A 21,691-nucleotide genomic window follows, 5' to 3' on the forward strand; every position below is an offset into this window, starting at 1 on the left:
TTATTTAACCTCTTTCGCAACAAGCTAGTATGACATGGTTGGTACAAATGGATTTCTCAGGTTTTCTAGTTTCATATGATGCCAGTATCTTCACTCAGCTTTAAAACTGAGCCATCTACAACCTAAAAATAGCAAATTCTGTTAATGCGTTAAAGAAATTAGTGACGTTAAAATTCATTTGCGTTAACGTGTTATGTTAATTTTGACAGCCCTAGTAAATATAAACTACTTTGCAGTGCAAGTAGTAGTAGTATTTCTCCTTTGTTGGTATTTATTTCTTCTGTAGTGCAGCGACAGACTGCCGGCTTGCATGCAGATCACTTTGAGAGGAGCAGAAAGGCAGTTTTGTGTTCATGACCTCTCTGGTCCGACAGCAGGCGAGAGGTCAGTGTCAGCACCGGGCCACCAGTCTGGTTTCGTCAACTTCCTTCATACCGCCAGCCAGCTGCTGTCGCCCCAAACACTGACTTCTCATGTCTGGATTATAAAAAGATACAGGAAGTGGACCTTCTGTATCTCAAAAACATGCTGTTTTTATCTTCTGAATCTTAACATAAAATGTTTCACTGAACTTTCCATTATTCATTCAAAATGTGACTTTTTGGTAAAAACTACAGCCAGACTACAAACCTTTTTTGGCAGTAATTACAATACTTTTCTCTAATCTTTCGAGGTATTTTCTGTCTCAAAAGATGAATATAGAGATTACATCATCTCCCGGGCTCCCTGCTGTTTATTGTGTGGGCCGAACTAAACAAAGCAGTAAACAAACAAAGCATGATGGAGGTTTTTACAACCAGTCTTATAACAGAGACCCAGAGATGCAAATTAAATTTCACACGGTCTCACTGTCGAGGAAATTGAATTACCCTGCTTGTTGCTGGACTGGAGGAATGCATTACTAATGCTTTGAGGTGAGGAGCTGAATGGAGAGGGAGGGAGGCGGAGGGGGGAGGAGGACACTTCCTGAGTCTGGCTGGGCTCTCAGCCAGGTGGTTGGACCACCGCTCTCCTCTTCCTCCATGCCAGGCAGCTGCACGACGGCCAGGAGACACACGAGAGAGTTAAAGCTGCACAAGGCCAGACTTCCATTTAAAAATGCACCCATTTAATCATCCACAGGGCAGACAGCATCTACTGGAGGGATGCACCATTTAGAAAAAATATTTAATTGCGATTATTTTGACTGATATTGCAATTGCGATATGATTAGCGATATTAGAGGGAATGATCATTTTTACATCATTATTCCCATTTTCATTGAAAAACATATTTAAATCATTATGGTGTGATTTTTCGAGGATCCAGCCTTTTTGGTGCCGCCGGGGATGTCTGCGGTTAGGGTTTTTTTTAGAGGCCAACCAGCGCCCCTCAGAAGGTGGCACCCTAGGCGACCGCTTATATGGCCTACGCTGTAAACCAGCCCTGTCTGCTGCAGCCCCATACGCAACAAACTGCGTTACATTGTGTGTTTCTCGGAACCAGCATTAACTTTTTCAGCAATTTGAGCTCCAGTAGCTCTTCTATTGGATCGGACAACACGGGCCAGCCTTCGCTCCCCACGTGCATCAATGAGCCTTGGGTCTGACCCCTGTTTTCCTTCCTTGGACTACTTTTGGTAGGTCCTGACCACTGCAGACCGTGAACATCCCACAAGAGCTGCAGTTCTGGAGATGCTCTGACCCAGTCGTCTAGCCGTCACAATTTGGCCCTTGTTGTCAAAGTCGCTCACTTCCTTACGCTTGCCCATTTTTTCTGCTTACAACACATCAACTTCAAGGACAAAATGTTCACTTGCTGTCTAAAATATCCCACCCACTGCCAGATGCCATTGTCACGAGATAATCAATTTTATTCACTTCACCTCTCAGTGGTCTTAATGTTATGGCATATCGGTGTATGTGCATGAATAATCTGAAAAGTGACTACAGCTGTCAAATACATGTGCTGAAGTAAAAAGTATGATATTTCTCTCTGAATTGTAGAAGTAGAAGTGTAAAGTAGCAGAAAATGGAAGTACTCAAGTATAAGTACCTGTGCTTTCACTGCTCATAATGTTCACTTTTACCTCTCTTCTGTCATCATGTACGCCCCGTCATCATCACATGATAGATGACGCCGATGAGACTGAATGCAAACACAGGACGCGAGCACCTTTGTGTCCCGTTTCTGGAGGGAGTTCTGCTGCTTTGTTGCTGCCATGCTTACTTAGAGGGAGAGGTGGTGGTTTTATCTCCTTTGTGGCCGAGCTCAGAGGGAGGCAGCTGTGTCCCGGGAGTCACCGCTCACGTTATTCACACCTCACCTCCTCCTTTGTAGGCATCAGCCGGAGCAGTCAGAGGGAGCACGTAGACCCAGTGAAGGATTTATGGAGCTGTCTGGTTATCCCTGTCCTCACCTCTCGCCTCCTCCTGCTCACTCGGATACTCTCTCAAAGGCTTTTCCCTTTCCTTCCTGCTCTTTTAAAGTCTTCTGTGTGGATAATTTATCATGATCCAGTGGTTCACCACCACTTCTAAAAAATGAACCACATTAGAGATTTAACCACATTAATGTTTCTTTATTACCAAGGTTACAACAAACACTCAAAAACACAATTTATACAAGGAATTAAAGTTCAAGTCCATGTATAGTTCAGTCCATGATTCCTTGAAGTACACCAGTTGTTACTGAGACGTTGTTTTCTTAGAATAATAGTGGTGGGTTATCTCTGCCTGAGGTCGTTGCACAACATCATTTGCATCCTGATTTGCATTTCTGCAAAGCACCATGACTCGGTTATTTCACTGTGATGCAAATGACCTTCATAAAACACATTTTATGCTCCTGTATAAGCTATAGACAACACAGACTGACAGTCTCACAGTTTAAATCAACATCAATATTCCTTGCTGGTTTGTTTGTAGGAAAAGGTTAAACTGTTAAATAAAAATGTGCTCCTAACGGCATCTGCAAGATTTCACGGAACGGAGGAAAACAAGCAGTAAGAGCTGATCTGAGGTCTGCTGTCCAGCTGCCGTCTATGAGAGCCGGCTGTCAATCACTCGCGAACTCCGACCAAAAGGTCAAACTAGGCAGCGCCGATCAAATATGAATCAATATTATGTTACGTTAATGCCTATTTCTCGCCTCAAATGTTCTCAGAATCATCTTGTAGTGCACGGTTTAGCTGTAAAATTAGAAAGTTTGGGACGCCATTGTGAAATCTGGTGAAGGAACGCCAAGTACCGGAGTCTAGTTATCTCTCAGAACACTTGAATTACAATCTGCTGAGAGGTTATTATGGAATTTTTGCCCAATGATGTCAAATATATACTGCCTACTGCCACTTTAACAGCTACAGGTGTCACTGTTAACAAGCAATTTCTGATTCTTTCATAAAGCCCTTTTAAAGCATGAAATTAACCTCAGAACTCAGAGGTTTTTGTACAGACCCTGGCAGGATTAATTGAATTTGGCTGTGAAAATGAATCGTTTCCTTTAATACATCTTCCAACTGTGAAAAAAAAAGGTCCTCCTCCAAATTCCTCAAGTCCTCGACTCGAGTGCTGCTCACTCCGAAGTTCAAGTGCTTCTCCAGCAGCGATATGTGATACCTGGATTATAGTAAACTCCACTTGTAGAGCACATGTTGAGCAGGATTAAGGCCTGCGCCAGTTGCTGTGAGATCTCTCAGTGGGCGAGTGGGACTAGTCCCGCCGCTCCTAATCCTGCACACAATGCAGCCTGTTAATTGGAGACTGACTGATATAGCAAAGGGAAGTCATGAAGACAATGTGCGAGTGGCCAGCGTCTCTGTAATCCCCAGCACTCTGAGGAATGTCCCTCTGTGGCAGACATCCACTCTACACCACATCCACTCCTCCGTCTCCTCACCTCCCACTCTGGGGTTTCCCATTTATTGACCGTTAGACAAACACACACACACACACACAGAGAGAGAGCGACTTTACAGAGCTGTGAAATTTCACATCTTCCACTCAGAGCACTGATGGGAGGTGGCAGAAAGCTCACCCAGGTGTTTGTGTTTTAATCAGCAGGGTACAAACTGTTAAGTGTTTCCTGTCATTCCACCTGAAGACAGGGTTGAAATCATGTCATCATTAAGACCTGTGAAGCCCTGATATCCAGTGTCTTAAAGATGAGCTTATATTTTATATAAGATATAACTAAATATGCCTTTTTTACAGAGGGCATGTTGACATGTCACTGTAGGAAAAACACAGGTGTTAATAATGAAATGAATGATGCTTTCAGGGTCCTGGTATCATGCAGCTCACTGTCACTCACTGCCTCTTTTCCTACTATGACAAGTCAACGTGGTCATTTTGTCTGTCTTTAGTCATTTAACGTCTTTTTATTCACTTTTTACATTTATTTTTAGTTGTTATGCATCTCTTTTTAGTTATTTTGCATGTCTTTCTGGTAGTTTTGCTTCTAATTTTAGTCCATTTGTGTCTCTTTGTAGTCTTTTTACATTTCTTTTTAGATGTTTTGCATGTCTTTGTGGTTGTTTTGGGTCTCTTTTATCATTTAATGTCCATTTTTAGTCATTTTGTGTTACTTTTTAATCATTTCGCGTGTCATTCTGGTAGTTTTGCTTCTATTTTCATTCAATTTGCATGTCTTTGTAGTCTTTATGTTTCTTTTTAGACGTTTCGTATGTCTTTGTGGTTGTTTTGGGTATCTTTAATCATTTAATGTCCCTTTTTAGTCATTCTGGCTGTCTCCGTGGTAGTTTTCCTTCTATTTATAGTCATTTTGTGTCTCTTTTTAGTCATTTTATGTTTCTTTCTAGACGTTTCACATGTCTTTGTGGTGGTTTTGGGTATCTTTAATCATTTAATGTCCCTTTTTAGTCATTTTGTGTTACTTTTTAGTGATTTTGCATTCTACTATCTATCACTTTCTGACTCTGGTAGAGCAGGCATTAGGGGTGGCCAACCACATCCCAGGGGGGACCATGTCATCCCTCTGGCCTCGCTGCTGCTCTGACACTACTTTTTAGTATTTACACAAACAAATGTATTTGTAATGACGGTGTGATATATAGAACATCCTGTTGGGGGATTTTAAATTAAAAGTGAAACTCTTTCTTATTGAGAAATGTATGAGAACCAGTCACAACAAGAATAAAACTCTTAACGGCTTTTAGCTGAGGGTGTTGGGTGACAGACATGGTTTCTCCCTGAGGTTAAGAACTGTAGGTGGGCTGGTTTCTCCTCAGGTATGACTCAAACTGAGACAGACACAAGTCATGCAGGACTTTTTATGTTTTGTAAACAGAACATGAACACCGGATCCTAATCAGCAACAGCCTCCGGTCACATTTCACCACAGCTCACTGACAGTTAGCTGGTCGATAGACATCTGCAGTTGGATGTTTGTGTTCTTATAATCTCTCACCTGTTGCCACACCATACATATGCAAAACAGCGATACTGAAATCACTCCATTGAATGATGACGTTACACCTGAGTTACACTTTCAATCATGACACTGACTTCTTATTTAAAGACAAAATTTGCTACTCAAATCCTTTACTTAAAGTAATAATCTTAAAGATTTTCATTTGAATAAATGTCTGTGAAGTCACTATCTATCGTCGAATGACGTAACATAATGGAGATTGAGCCTTTGGCCCACTGATGAAAGCCCTGTCATTTGCAGTATTAAGAACTGGGTGTCTGTTTAGCTCACGGCTGCCACTCTGCACTGCTCTCATACAGCGGTTAGACATGCCTTTGCAGAAGCATAGCACCCAACGGTTCGTACGGTTCCGGTAAACACTGTCAACTCTGTCAGCAGCGTTGCCGTTGTTATCACCGTTAGCTACAAACCACCGGCTCCCAATCTTGCATTTAGCACCTTTAAAGGGACTATTTGTAACTTTCAGAATTGCTTGTTAACAGCGACACCTGTGGTCGTTAAGTCAACGAAAGTAAGCGTCGGGCTCGCGCTTGCTCACTCTACATAGACATGAAGGAGCATCGCTCAAAACAGTGAGGCGACACACGTCAGCTAAAACCACAATATCACTCTATTTCACCTGCTTGGCAGTAATGTTAGCTGACCAGAGGAAGGTCTCTCCGTGAATCAATGCTGATCCTAGTGTTGTCTTTTCCTGCTTCAGCCTCCGGGGCCCGGTAGATTTATACGTGTAAGAAGTTACAAACAGTCCCTTTAAGTAATAAGACCTCAATGTAAACATACATTAAACATTTAACTTTAATTAAGGAATAGTTTGACATGTTGGAAGTTAGATCAGGAGATACCGCCTTCATATCTGTCCGTTAAATGTGAAGGTACAGCTAGTAGCTGGTTAACATAGCTTACCGGGGGAAACGGCAAGCCTGGCTCCGTCCAAAAGTAACAAAAATCGGCCTAAAAGCACTTTAATTAACATCTCATTTGTAAAATCGGTATAAAAATAGGAGTGTAAATGACAGTACTCTGTTTTACAGTGGGTTATGTGCCAGACAATTTCTTGGAGTCTCTGCTGGTTGCCGGTCCAAGAAATATGAATATTGAATGTATGAATTAATCAAACGGGTGTACTTTTATTTAAGTAGCAACTGATTCATTCGACTACCTGTTATACTAATGCTGTCACTACAAAGCCAAGTGGTAGCCTTTAAAAGCTCTGTCCTCCGTCCAAACTGTGTCCCCGCAGTGTGAGGCCGAAAGCTTGGCCTCGGATCGGGCTGTAAATTGAAATTCTAATAGCGTCGCTGCACTTCAAAGCTCAGTCGGACTGTATTTATTATTCTGCAGCTGCTGGTATGGGAACAGAGAGCCTATAATTGCAATAGCAAACGTTGAGGGAAGATAAACAGTGGAAAAGCACCAAAGTACAGTAATCACATGTAACAATTCATTCACTCACAGATGTGACAGATTGAAGGATTACTGGTGCAGAGGGATTACAAATGAGCAGCTGGAGGAAATGGTTTTAGGCTAATTTAAATCTCATCCCATACCTTCTTTATTTCCTCTCATTGCAATAGTGCACATGCAGACTTTTTAAGGATAAAGCACACTTATATTGTGTGCATGTCTCTCCACTTATGACTTATGACTTAAAAAATGTCACATACAAGTGACAGTTTTGAGAGTTTAAACAGATTAGAGACCAACAACACTCTAATGATTTGTTATGTGTGTATTATGTCTGTTTTGTGGTAAAAGAACAAAGTGCTGCAGATGTGATTACTGTTTGCACATTCACAGCTTGCCAGTTTAATAAGACAAGAGTTTTATACTTAAGCCACATGCCCTGTTTTCCCATGGATGCAGAGGAGGGATCTGTCTTCCTCTTCCTCTTCTGTGAAGCTGATCAAGCATTTGTCACTGAATAAATGGTTATTATAGCTACAAATCAAGACTGCTTTGATTCCTCTGTTTCGGATGATTTGAAACAGATTTATTGGAAATGAGTCGACAGAGAGAAGACGGAGGGCGCAGGGTGACTGATGTCTGTTTGAACATGAGATTTAAACACATTAAAGACTGCAGTTTTTCCCTTTATACATCTCTGGCAGGCAAAGCTGTGATTATGGTTTGTGGTGGGGATGTTTGCGCCTAGTAATTTGTCTCCCATGTGAGTCTTTGGTGATGGATCTTCTGCTCCGTGTCTGCCAGAGTTCAGCCAGCATGTGCAGGATGACTTTTTAAACTGTATTTTAAGCTGATGATTTGTCAAATTGCAAATATTCTTTGTTTCTGTCAGAATTGTATTCGCAATTCGAGTGTTAAATCCTGTTAGGCAGCTTTTTTAAACCTAAAATTCATTGAGATAATGGCTTTTCCTATGTCATGTGATAAGTAAAAGTCAAAAAGGGCTTCTGACAGTGTTACATTGTCATATAATATATAATACGATTTATGTATTAACATGTAAGCAGTGTGCTGTGGAGCTAATTTTACCCATTTTATACAACGTTGGCTGCTTTAAATCTACTGCACAATAACAATGTCTCATATTTTATATGTTTATTATAGACATTTAAACTCTTAATCAGTGAAATGATTAGTAAACTACAGTTGTCAGATAAATGTAGTGGAGTAAATAGTACAATATGTCCCTCTGAGTAGAAGTATAAAGTAGTATAAAATCAAAATACTCAAGTACAATCAAGTTCTGAGCAGCGTGATTGGTGTCAAACTTCTCATCTAGAAAGCGAGTAAACATATTTCCCAAAATGTTTTAACTACTTTACAGTGAGATATGTAAGTCCAGGGGTTCCCAACCAAGAGGTCAAAGGTCGTAATAGGAAATATGGGATAATTGCTGCATACTTTTTTGTTTTATTTTATCACATCTTAGATTTTTTGTGAAATATAAATTATTTTACTTTTTTTGAGCTTCTAACTGTTAGAGTGGAAGTCACTCAAAAGGGTTGTGTGTTATCTTTAACAATTAATTAAATTTTAAAAGGTAATCATACGTTGTTTATCAAATTTAAAACATTTAAAAACTTTTTTCACGTGCTTTTTAATCTGTTGTTGGTTTTATTCTATTTCTCCTAACTTCTTATTTCATTTCTTTTGTTTTGCTGTATTACATTATGTGTTATTATCTTTTAGGAACATTTCTATGTTGCTGTTTTTTAACAATATATCCCTAACCTACCCGCCTCTACTGGAAAGCACTTTGGGTCAACTCCTGTTTTTAAATGTGTTATATAAATAAACTGATATATGTGTCATTATCTGAAAGGTAACTAGTGACTACAGCTGTCAAATAAATGTAGGAGTGAAAAGCACAATATTTGTGCAGAGTAGACATAGAAAGTATAAATGGAAATACTCAAGTACAAGTACTTTCCACCACTGGTTGCCTCTTGCATCCATATCTCATATCAATAACACTAAAAGATGGATGGCTGAAGTTCTTTGAAGGGGTTTGTTCGGTTTTGTTTTTCTTTTTACTGTTAGTGTTGTCTTAAAATGTATGCATGGTTGTATGCAAGTGAATGTATGGGTGCGTGTGTCTGTATGAATAAATGCTTAGTTGTTTTATTTTTTATGATGTACAACCATGTAGAGATTTCTATTTTTAGTCGTTAACTGTGAGCGTGAATGCAAATAAACTGGAACTGAAAAAGAGCAATTATTTTGAACGAGACAGTTAAATAAAAACATGACCAAATGTGTAAAGTTTCTCAGTGGTTATGCACTTTTATTCAAAGTTGTAGGTCCCACCGTGGGTCCCATGGTAGTTAATACCAGGATCAGCTCATAATCCCTGAGAAGCCAGTGTTGGGAATGAACCCTCCAGATACTGGAGAATAAACACCACAGTCATTCAACACAAATCATGTCCGGGTCATTAAAAGCATCATGTAAACCATTCTAAACATTATACAATCACTACTAAATTTAGACAAAAGGCACAGTACACAATACTGTAGTCAAAATGTACAGCGCAACCCAATATGGGTGAGATATAACACAGAGGGAGCGAACGCCTCCATGTGGAAACACTCATGTTGCTCTTGTAAAGTTCTCACCTCGCCGGCGTCAACAGTAACCAGCCAGTATTATGTGTAAATAAAGAACATGAATGTTAATAATAACAAAACAGTCTTTTGTGCAAACTATTATAGACTGGCTCAGATTACACATGTGGTTATTATTTAGATGTTCTTTTCTAATTCTTTGTTGTTGAGCCTTCGGAGGTGAGCGTCTTTTCAGGAGCAAACATCATTTGAAACTCAGCTGTGCAATTTTTAAACAACAACAAAAAAAAACAATTCAAAAGCTGATTGTAACCCCGAATCAAAATCTCTTCCATTCATTATTTTTCCCTGATTGTAACAAAATGCAAGGAGTGTTATTAAATAGAGAAGAATGAATAGAGATTTTGAGGGGTTAATTTTCTTTTTTTTGTTAGTTTGGACACAAATCTGAGGCATGTCATTAAAAAAAGGACGTAAACTAGGTCAATATCAAAAAAGGGAAAAGTGCTTTGTCCTGATATACCTCAGAATAGGATGCATTTGGAAATCTGCCTCCTGCCAGCTCAGTTTATGGGAGAAATAACACTGTTAACTTAAAAAGCACAACAAAATCTTCATATTAGAGCGTTTGTCCGGAGTCAAAACAAAAAATCAAAACAAAATAAGCCAATTATATGTGATAAAAGCCTACAAACAAAGACCTGCATGGCTTTGCATTATTAAAAGCTAAAACAATGTTAATGTAAAGCTGGCAAAAAGGCTTGAATATATGACAATACATTCTATGAGAATTGCAGATACATTTACAAGCAACATATACATCACAAAGCTCAACTGATTGCCTGCAAAGCTTAACGCTGAAAGCTACTTCCTGTCGAGAGCTGGGGTCCTCCACCACAGCATTATGGGGCGAGGTCCTGGCTCCGGACAGGAAGGAATAGTCCCGATGCGGGCCGCACAGCAGCCCAGTAAAACTATTAAAGACCGCACACAACTGCAGTAACAATACAGCAGCCGTGCGGTCTAATACCAAACACTGGTCCCCGTGAGCCTTTCAGATACCGAGGCACGACGGGGACGAGGATGAGAAAGGAGCGGTCGCCCTAGAAGGCAACCTGAGGGGGACACCAAGGGGTGTCTGGGTACAGGAGACAGTGCACAGACTTGAACCTGGAATACAGAGAGAGAAGAAGGTTTCAGTTAGAAAAGTGTTCAAACTGAGATTAAATAATTCAATACTAGGGCTGTCAAAGTTAACGCGATAATGCGTTCTTCAATGCATTAACGGAACTTGAGATTTGTAGGTTGTAGTGGGCTCAGTTTTAAAGCTAGAATGAAGATACTGGTGTCATATGAAACTAGAAAAACCTAAGAAATCAAAGTAAGGAGGTTAAATAACGCTCAAAACTACATTTTGGCGATGAAGAACTGTCATGGCCATTTTCAAAGGGGCCCCTTGACCTCTGACCTCAAGATATGTGAATGAAAATGGGTTGTATGTGTACCCACGAGTCTCCCCTTTACAGACATGCCCACTTTATGATAATCACATGCAGTTTGGGGCAAGTCATAGTCAAGTCAGCACACTGACACACTGACAGCTGTTGTTGCCTGTTGGGCTGCAGTTTACCATGTTATGATTTGAGCATTTTTTTATGCTAAATGCAGTACCTGTGAGGGTTTCTGGACAATATTTGTCATTGTATTGTGTTATTAACTGATTTCCAATAATAAATATAAACATCAATTTGCATAAAGCAGCATATTTGCCCACTCCCATGTTGATAAGAGTATTAAATACTTGAAAAATCTCCCTTTAAGGTACAAGTGTAATTCATTTGTGATTAATCACGATTAACTATGGACAATCATGACAGCCCTATTAAATACAGAACAATCTCTCACCTTGATGGGTCGTCCTCCACAGGGAAAGCCCCTTTGAAATTGATGATATTACTCTTGTTTTCGAACATCCCATAACTTAGGGTGATCTGGAGGAAACATTACAGAGAAAACATGAGCAACATAGAAAAAGAAAAACACCAAGGATAACGCATAAGGATCCTGAGCTATAAGCCACCTCACCTGCTTGTGTATCTCAGATCTTGACACTTGTTGCAGGTTCTCCAGGTGGGAGTGAAACAGGTTGCTGCGGGTCAGAGGGACCCCAAGAACCGACTCGATGATGTAGCCGATGGTGCAGTCGTCGGGCAGGCGGATCTTCTCCGCTGTGTTCATGAAGTGGCCGCCACTAGAGAGACAAAAAACAGACACGCGTTGAGGCATTTATTGCTGTTTTCATCCTCAAGACTGAGGTACAAATGAGGCAATATATTGATATTATTGATTGTGTATCTGTATCTTACCTGGCCCATGGGCTCATCTTCAGTGCCAGACCTCGGCTCACACAGAAACCTGCTCCTCCAGTAGCAAACCAGAAGTTGACTGGTTTCTATAAAAGACACAGAAAACATTGTTAATACCTGACAGAATAAGATGCATGATCTTGAAAATATTATGACACCAAATATGAGGACGCACCATCTTGTTGTCCCCCAGCCTCTCTGTGGCCTCGATGGGCCGGTCCAGACTGGGTTTACCGATGTACATGTCCTGGGTGTGGGGGTACTGGGACAGCTGCTTCACCAGAGTCCGAACATTCACGTAGTTGTCGTCATCTACGTGACAGAACCACCTATAGAAACAGGAGAATCATTAGATCCTGAGATGTTCATAATAAAAAAATCACCAAATATGAAGTTTGAGTGATGCTTACTTCTTCCCCGACTCGATGAACTTGTCATATTCCACTGCCATCTTGCAGGACAGAGCTTGTCGGCTATGAGCTGCAGAGCAGTTGGTGTTGATAGCGTGACTCCCTGTGGCAACAATGACAGAAATTATTAGTTAAAGACATCACCATCAATGGAGGCTCTATGTATTTTATTACAGTCTTTCACGGCAAAAAAGCTTAAAGCAGAATTAATTTGAAATACTGACTTTTATAGTAGGTTTAATTCAGAGTGCCCTTTCTAATAATACAATGTGCATCTCTGTTTCCAACATACCAATTTTCTTTTTCAGCTCCTCATCCTCTCCGTCCGTGAAGATGTACGTCTGTAAACAAAAAAGGGAGAGTACAGATGAGTGGAAATATCTTTGGATGATCATGTGAACGCGCTGGTCACGCTATCAAACTCAACAGTGTGTCCTTCTTCCTCACATCCAGCCCGGTGTGATTAGCATCAATCAACGTGCTTTTTATGCAGTGGAAAACACATTGAGTTAAACAGCCCCCTGCTCTAATAAAGGCCTTTTGTCAGGCATTTCGCTCTCTCCATGGCAACTGTGCTGCCGCCCCAAAGCATCCCAGACATAGAACAAAGGAGGAGGCAGACTGTCCGCCCTCACACACACCCCATTCATGTATCCCCATCCCCCGGCTGAGCCCCCTTCGCTCTGCTGGACCTGCTGCCGGGCATCAACATGTTGAATGCCGCATGAAGTAGATAAACCACTGACACAATCCCGTGTGTGCTCGCCGCTGTATGACTGACAACCACGAGACTGCCGGCTTGTTAAATGTAGCAGTTACTCATAAAAGGGACACTTTAAAAGGAGCAGATTACACTCCTCTTTATGATGCACTCACACTGAGCAGGTGCAAGCTGGTGAATGGTGATGATGAAAGGGCCCTGAGCTCTGTAACCGCCAGCAGTCTGTTTACTCTTCACCTCAGGTGAGGCGGCGGCAGCAGCACCTGCCGAACATCACGCTACCTTATCTGCGCCACGTGTCTCTACACGCCCGGGTCGTGGCGCCTTAACCCTCACTGACAGAGCACTTTTTTGTCTCAATTATAACCCACATTCCTGCAAGTTCGCCACCCTGCTGCAGGATCTGCATCCTGAATCTTTCTTTCTGCACAAAGCAAAGAACAAACTCTGAGCAGATGTTGCTCGATGCTGAGGCCATGAGCTGGTATTTGTTTAAGGAAGGGTGGTGGTTTCACTGGTGAGGCTGGCGCTGTTTGCTTTAAAGCCCGTTGAATAGACGGCCTAATCACTGAGGCAGCTGCCAGAGCTGCCAGGGCACTGACAGAAAGAGAGGGAGGAGGAGGAGGAGAGGGGAGGAATCTCACCGCTGCTGATTAGTAAATCCAAAACCGTGTGTGGCCATTCACCCCCTCTTCATCCCCCTATCCTCCTCCTCCTCCTCTTCCTCCTCCCCCTCATACACGGCCAGAGCCTCTTGAATAGAACAATGCTGTGAGTTTTCATGCTGGGTAAAGTCTCCACTGGGTAAATTCTCAATATGTTTGCCAGCATTTGCATACAGCTGCAGGAGTTAACTAAAGAGAAAACCGCCCTGGGAAAGGTTTTTTTTTCGGGTCTTTGTTTCTTAACTGAAACTTAAAAGAACAGTTACTTTCACAGAATACTAATTCATACAAAATAAAAAAGAAAGAAAAGATGTGCGGTGTGTGAAGCAGAGATAAGAGGCGAGGGGGCACGGGGTGAGAGCAAAGAGAAAGGGGGGGGAGGCTGCACTCCTGACCACAGGAAGGTCTGGCACGGCCCTGTCTGAGCTGAACGTGGTGCCTAGCTGGCTGTCTCCAGCTCCACGGGAAGGAAGGGCATCAGGCTCCCCTCCCTCCATCAACCACTTCCACTCCTTCCCCCTTCTGTCACAGACATTCAAAGCATTTTCAGCCCTTTTTTATCAGGACAAATGACGTGTATCATCAGGCGCATATCTTGAACACCAGGCCGTCCCTCTTCAATGACACCCACCCCTCTTTCGGACCACTTGTACGGCCATGTGTTTGTTCTAAATGCTAAAAGCGCTCATTGTTAGAGGGCTGGCTAATCATCAAACTCTTAAAGAGAGGAATGCACGAAGACGTCGGTGCCAGCTGCCAAATGAATTTAAGCTGTGATAAAAGCAGCGTTCGCGTGCCAGTTTTACAAATCAATTCGTTGCTGATCTACACTCTGGAACGGGGAAATATCATGATCCATTTTAACTTCTTTTGTTTTATGACCTAAGAGAGATTCATATAAAACAGGAAACCATAAAAAAAATTAACTTGTGATGAAAGGGAGACATTGCACAGATAAATTGGGTCTGGCATTTAATAGCCACGAGGGGTAACCTTTTACATAAAGACACAGGCTGGTTGCAAAAATTGATATTTATGCTCTGAATGGGCTCAAAGATTAAGAAGGCCACAGGCACTATTGTGTCAACACAGCTATCACAGATAATCTCCCCCTCTCTGTTCTCATGTAAACAGCAGCAGATAGCAGCAACTCCATCTGCATACGATCAAAAAGATCTCACTTTGAGCAGAAAACTAATGGCACGTCTTCTAAATTTTGCAGTTTTTTGTCCCTTGTGTCTGCTGCTACAAAAATGATCCAAACTCCACAGATGTCATCCCATCAGCTGAGCGTGAGAATCAGCCCTGAACACTGAGGATGGCCATATGTACACGGTGGGAACTCAGAGCATCATATGGCTGGCATTAGGGCCGTCCTTTGTTCGGGGCTCTCCTGACCACCTGGCACCCTTCCTCCAGGAACTCCCTCTTGCATTGTGGGGCTCTCAGCCTGTGCTTTTTGTCCTGTCAGGCAGCCACCCACCAGCTGCCTGCCTATATGAGCCCTGCTGTTAGACTCTGTATGATGGGTTAACTAACATCATCCAATGCTGTGATTACAACCAATTAGCACACATCTGAGCAGATGTTGTGGGGGCATGGTTTGGACATTAACGTGAGCTGTGCAGGTGATTCTCTCTGTGTGACAGCCTATTATCATCACCATTATACGGACATTAAACACCTCTGCCCAAACTTTATTGGTGCTTGAGATAAAGAGAATCTGTGTGTGACAACACCCGAGGCAAATCAAAAAAGACTTCTCTAGGTGCATGATAAAAAATCATTTTGAATAGCAACCGTTTCCTCCACATTATAGCATCTCTTTGTGCATCCTCTGAAGGAGCTTGGTTCTCAAGGCTACATTTTCACACTCAGCGTGCCTTTTTCCCAGCATAAACTTCCTATAGATGCACCCCTTTGTCCCAGGCAGGCAGGCAGGCATCCCCTTTAACAGGAGCCCCCGTTTTCCCCATCCCTCCTCCATCCAGTAAGCTTGACCCAGACTCAGCTCCCACGTTCCCATGGAGAGAGGAGAGGAGGAGACAAGGGGCTGGGAAAAGCTTTTCTTCCCCCCTTCAGAAAGACGCTTTGTTAGTGCTGGAAGGGGGACAGCGCTGGAGTCGGTGCTGTGAAGCATCCATTGCACCGGGGGTTATTCACAGGGACACCCAGAAAGAAGAGGAGGGATAATAGAGAGTGGGGGAGAGAGGGGAGGGGAGCCCTGAAACTGCTCCCTCAGTTCTCAGGGACATCACTCAGAGGAGAATAAAAAGGGACAGAAATTCAGCATGGTTTGCAGGGGTTTGTGTGGCTATTTCAGTGTCATCATGGTGACAAGGTGGAACAATACAGCACTGTATGCAGCAGCATCACACAGGCATCACACAGGCATCACCTGCATGTGCGTATTGCTCAGCTCAGCAGCACATATCAACCCACATATATCACCTCCTAAAAAATGTTCATCTTGTGCATGCACAGATTAATGTATGTTGATGTTGCATGAGTTATGCATGCAAATAAATTTTCTTTTGCACTTTCCCTTTACCTGTTGCATGTTCAGCTCTGCAGCACAATGACATCAAATATCACCTCCTATCAATCTACATCTTGTGCATGCACTAGATTAAGAGTTATGCATGCACATTTTGCACTTTCCCCTTTACCTGTTGCATGTTTCTGGAGACCCACGTGTCCAGGAGCAGGTTCAGTCTGGACTGGTGGAACTTCTTGGTGGTCTTCACAGCGATGAAGATGTCATCAGCTCTGATGTCCTCTGCTGGAGGAGGGTCTGCGGACCTGGAGGAGCCAGAGGGCTTCTCCACCTCCCTCCGTCCTCGGGTCAGTTTGGTGAAGTACGCCGAGAATCCTCTCTTATTATTAGCCGGTGCGTCCAGCTGCTCTTCTCCATCTCCATCTCCATCTCCATCCTGGAGGAGAGAGCGCGCCCCTGCGTCCTCTCCTCCGTGCGCCTCTTCCACCTCCACCTGGACGCGGTGATGCTGCACCGCGACCAGCAGCAGCAGCATCAGCAGGCAGAGGCATGCTGTGCCGGCTACAGAGATAGCTGTCTTCTTCCCATTATTCTTCAACATGATTTTTCAACTTTTAAAAAAAAAAAGACTAAAAAAAACTATGAAGCGCACTATGAGTCCCCAATGCAAAGTCCATATGGTGGGTTTGTTTCTCCTCAATAAAAAACAAAAAGATGAATGAAAGATCCGTCAGGGTGCATAGCTGAAGCACGAATAAGTAATTTGTTAGGAGGGGAAATATATATAAGCTTGCATGCTGGCCACGCCTCATGGGAGGTCCTTGAATGCCAGTCAGTGACGTAGAAAGGGGGCGTGGTTACAGCTGTGTGTGTGTTTGTGTGTGCCTGCGTGTGTGCGTGTGTGTGTGTGTATGTGTGTGTGTGTGTGAGTGTGACTTGCAGTTTGGCTTTAACAGATAATATGTGTAAAAGATTGATCCAAAGTAAACAGACAGCATGTGGTCAAAAGGAAAAGGTGTGTTTCAAAATGCACCTGGAGGGGAAAAAAAAAAATCCTCCAGATCTGAATTTACAATCAGACTTTTTTTTTTTTTTCTTTGAAGGTGAAGCTCTTTTGCATTCAGCGTGAGCCGGGTGTTCACCAGAGAAACGTCTCTATTGTTCTTCTCTGACCTTGTGAGGACTCCAAACAGTTGGCCATTCCTGAAAACACTTGTTATTCAAATTCTGGCTCTCACACAACTGAGTGCCGTCTGGTGCCGGGACGCCGACCAAAAGACGTGAGAGTCCATTTGAGACCGACACGCAGCTGGTGTGGCATCAATAACCTCGCCGACGCCACCCGATTTAGACGGTTTAGTATCAAACAAATGTCTGGGTTAAACTGAGCTCTTTAACTTTATAGTGCAAGATTGAAAAAAAAGGCAGCTGGAAACACATTTTGGTCTCAATCCAGATATTAAACTCCCCAAAAAGCCAGTGTTGTCCTTTAAGGTGTATGAATCACACCTTTCATGTCTGTATTCTCAACACATCCTGCTTCTTAACTCCTCTGTTAGACTTACACTAGTATGAGAAATCTTTTGCTAGAGAAATAACGTATTTCCCGCTGCAGGTGTTTCATTCTTTCTAATTCTGGGACATGCAGGACATAAGTTACCTCTGTGCTTTGTGGCTCCTGACAAGCTCTTTTGTCCACATTTTAAATGTGTGCACAGAAAAGCGTCTAAAAGCAAGTATAAGAAACCAGGCAGAGGGGGTTGTCTCTGTGGCCCTTCATTCTTCTTCAATCAACCGCCTCTTTCTACCGGGCTTGCAGGGCATTCGTCCCACCTCAGAGACTCTTTTTGGTCCTTTTTTGGACTTGTGAACAATGTCAGTTGTTAAAGTGAAAGAGTAAAGTTCTCCATTTGTATTAGCTCCAACCTCTCCCTCTGTTAAACCTCTCTGCTTTCTTGTCCCTTTGAAATCACCCCCCTCTCTTCTAACATTACTGCTGGATACCAGTGAGATTAAATCCAGCTTCTTCAGACGAGCCCACTTCCTCACCATAGCGCCCACAAACCCACAAATAAACACCACAATGTGCTTGATTTTCCCTCCAGATCGTATCAGCATGTTGGGGGATCTGAGCCTCAGTCGGAGGGTAAAATGAAAGGGCTGCTATTTATAGTTCCTGCTTTTATAACGATGATTATGTATGATGCACAAAGCAGGTAAAGAATCCCAGCATGCACTGTGACCAGAGTGTCACAACATCCCACAAAACTGTCCAGAAGTATCTCTTTTTATTCGCCGACAAAAGCTGGAAACACATGTGCAGCTCTGTGAGATGTCAGCTATAACTTGATACTCTGCATAATGTATATAGATCCAACATGGAAGACATTAACTCAAAGCCACATCACTCTTTTCAGCTCATAATGTTTCCATTTATTTCATATTTCAGTCTGTTTAACATTCCTCCGGATGGTCCCCCTGGATGTTTCTGCTTATTGTTGAAGCTTTTGTTTAGTTACTGATTCCAATATGTATTTATAATCTAAGATGCTGCATGTGCAAGGTCAGCTATAGCTGAGCCTTAGATCTCCTGTCTTGGATCTTAAAAACATCTGCTCCTTTATGTTAACTTATATCCATATCTCCTTCCTTCATATAGGATCACGTGCAGAGTTAATACTCTCCTGTGTAAGGCTGTCCTCGACCAAAGAAATTTGACTAACACTCGTATGATTTTGTCGACTAATCGATTAGTTGATTTAATCGACAGATTTCTAAAACAGAGTTTCTCCACAAAGAATCACACAAAAGCACCACTTTGAAAGACCAGAGATGTCCTCATAAGTTTCTTGGAAATAAGTCATTCAGCATGAAAAGGAACATAAAAAAATGATTCATCGACTAAAGAAATCTTAGTCGACTAAGACGACCGATTAGTTGACTAATCGACTAAGACGGGGCAGCTCTAGTCCACAGACTCATCTTTTTTGTTGCATGTGGAAAACACATATGATATGTTGCTGTTTGTCTTCAATACAAGTTAAGATGAGTCATTGTTTTCTCTTCATTATAATGAAAACAACACGATGAAGGTTAGCATCCTCTAAGTGTGAGCAAGACTTCTAGTAAAGAGCAAACTGATCGAGACTTCGCTGGATCAGTGAGAAGCGGGCGGTGGGATCAGTCTGCGGTTCTGTTTATCGTCCCAGCATGGAAACACAGGCTCTGATTGGATTACAGGTCACACCAGAAGTGAGAGCTGGGGGACCGAGCATCCTCCTCCTAACGACTCGGTTTCAGTTTCCCTCCTCATGCAACATTAGAGGAAACTCTCCGAGGACCGAAGGCTGAGAATACTTCAGCTGCTCCAGACACAAATAAATACCACCATCTTTATTATTGATCTGCAGAGAGAGTCCCATAAGCCTGAATGGACTTCCTCCAGGTAAACACTAGGAACTGATGAAAGAGTTGAGATCAAATGTATGGTATCATGCTATTGTGGAGGAAGTATTCAGATACTTAAAGGTTCTCTATAGGATATCCAGAGCATGAATATAGCAGCAAACAACTATTTGCTATGTAAAGATATAGAGGAGTAATGTCTACCTGAGCAGAGAGTGAAGTCACTCTCCCTCTGTGCATTGTTGACATATCCGGGCAGCGGGCTGGCCGCTTTAAGTGCATGTTCCGGTTCATATCAACAATATGGGTTGTTTCCATGGTAATGTGAATGAATAAAACATTTTGAACCTCTTAAGCCAACATTAACCTTTGCAGAACATTTTCATAGATTTTTTTTCATTAGGAAAATTTCTTAAAAATCTAAAGTTGAAATTTAAATATAAAGTTATTTGCTAGCAGTTCACTAATAAAAGCAGTTCACAAAAAAAAATTGAATATATTATATAATTGGTTTATTATTACTTATGCATCTATGTGTAAACAGCATTTTACTGTTAAGGTGGAGATAGTTTTAATTATTTAATTTACTGTTGTTTCATTTAATTTATAACATTACATCATATTCTATCAGCTCATCATGTGCGTAAATTCTTAATTTGTAAAGTAATATATTTTTTCTGTCATGTATGAGTGTGTCGCTGCTGTTTTTATCCGCTGTGGCAAATTCTTTTATTTTTGTGCAGCAGCTTGGTTTTGTTAAACTGTAAATGATCAACCAGGAGCTGAGGAGTGTCAGGTTTCATGCTGACAAGCCCAGACATGTTGAACATAATTTATTCTAATCAATAACAAGATAATAAGACCTATAAACCATCATTTATTTGTCATCGTCTGGGTCGTCACTCAGAAATATCCTTGTCATATACCAGTTTTCTTTGTGACACAACAGCCCAAACTTCTCCACTCTGTACAAAACCACTTATTGTTGGTGGAAACAAGATATTCACTGGAGACCCTTCAGGTTTATATTTCCACTAAGAGCTCAACAAACTCAAGGGACCTCTAAAAGCTGCTGACAACTCTGAGTTATTTCCATATCATGTAAATTTTAAGAGGTGGGAGGTTGGTGGTTGCATGTCCCAATAAAAAAGCTTGTGAAACGGTTCCTTGTGTTGGAGTAAATGGCCATTTTCTCAACCAATACACAGCCTCTTTGTGTTTCGCTACCTTGCTAGGCCGTACAATGGGAGCATGCAGACAAAGGAAAGAGTCATTGAGGTTCTTTTAATTGTTTGTTGTGGTGTTGCTTTCTCATTTAAATATGTGTGAACCCTTGCAGAGCTGACTTCTCTGTAATCACACTATGGAAAGAGTTACCATGTCAGAGTTGTAGATGTTTTTGGAGGATGTATCAGTCACGATGAAGTTTACTTCTCTAAATAAGCAAGCTGAGCGCTCTGAGGAGAAAGACACGACTCCGCGGATGCAATGAAAACAGGAAACTCACGACTGGTGTCCTATTTTAAAGTGCCCCCCTCCCGTCATAATTGTTCCTTTTTCACTCTCCTCTCCATAACCAGGCAGACACGAGCTATTTGCATAACTGTTGAGACCTGCTCGTCACCCCCTGCTCCTGCCCTACTTCCACTCCGTCAGCCTAATGCTTCCAAGCACTCTCTCTTTGTGCAGCTTTCTCTTGTTGTTCTGGGAAAAAATATAGCGATCGACACATTCAATCGGGACGACTCTAGTCTGCAAACAGAGATGCATTCAGTGGGAAGGCCCAAATTATGATCCTGTTTGTTGTCTCTGTTTCTCACCAGTGTTACTTTATGTTGTGGAACATGAAGAGACGCAGAGATATGATCTGTGTGTGGAAGAATAGGGCTGTGGGATCTGATACTGTGAAAATGACAGAGCAGTCTGATGTGTCAGACTCTCACGGGAGACGGCAGGCAGCGTGGAGCTGCAGCACCCGGTGGGAAACTGCTGAGGTTACACCGAGTGTGATATGGGTGTTACACACATTGTGTGATTTCTCTTTTTCTGTTCCAGAAGGAGATCTGAGTGGCTACAGACTAGTATTGTAGTATAGTAGTATTATAACAGAATATGCACCAACAGTCTAAAATACAGTTTAATTTCTTCACTACTAATTATTCATCA

The 21,691-nt window shown here is 42.1% G+C and overlaps 1 protein-coding gene across 1 annotated transcript; it reads right to left on the reverse strand.

The window, feature by feature from the left end:
• Positions 1–9,155: 9,155 nt before the first annotated feature.
• Positions 9,156–16,880, reverse strand: lfng (LFNG O-fucosylpeptide 3-beta-N-acetylglucosaminyltransferase). The gene is made up of 8 exons (XM_037793317.1): positions 16,293–16,880; positions 12,530–12,578; positions 12,238–12,340; positions 12,003–12,156; positions 11,828–11,913; positions 11,547–11,712; positions 11,367–11,452; positions 9,156–10,631 (listed from the first exon to the last, which is right to left on the reverse strand). Exons 1-8 carry the CDS (start codon positions 16,719–16,721, stop codon positions 10,565–10,567), a joined length of 1,140 nt encoding a protein of 379 aa, XP_037649245.1. The 5' UTR covers positions 16,722–16,880; the 3' UTR covers positions 9,156–10,564.
• Positions 16,881–21,691: the final 4,811 nt, after the last annotated feature.

This window comes from Sebastes umbrosus, chromosome 14 (assembly GCF_015220745.1).
Source record: "Sebastes umbrosus isolate fSebUmb1 chromosome 14, fSebUmb1.pri, whole genome shotgun sequence".
NCBI lineage: Eukaryota > Metazoa > Chordata > Actinopteri > Perciformes > Sebastidae > Sebastes > Sebastes umbrosus.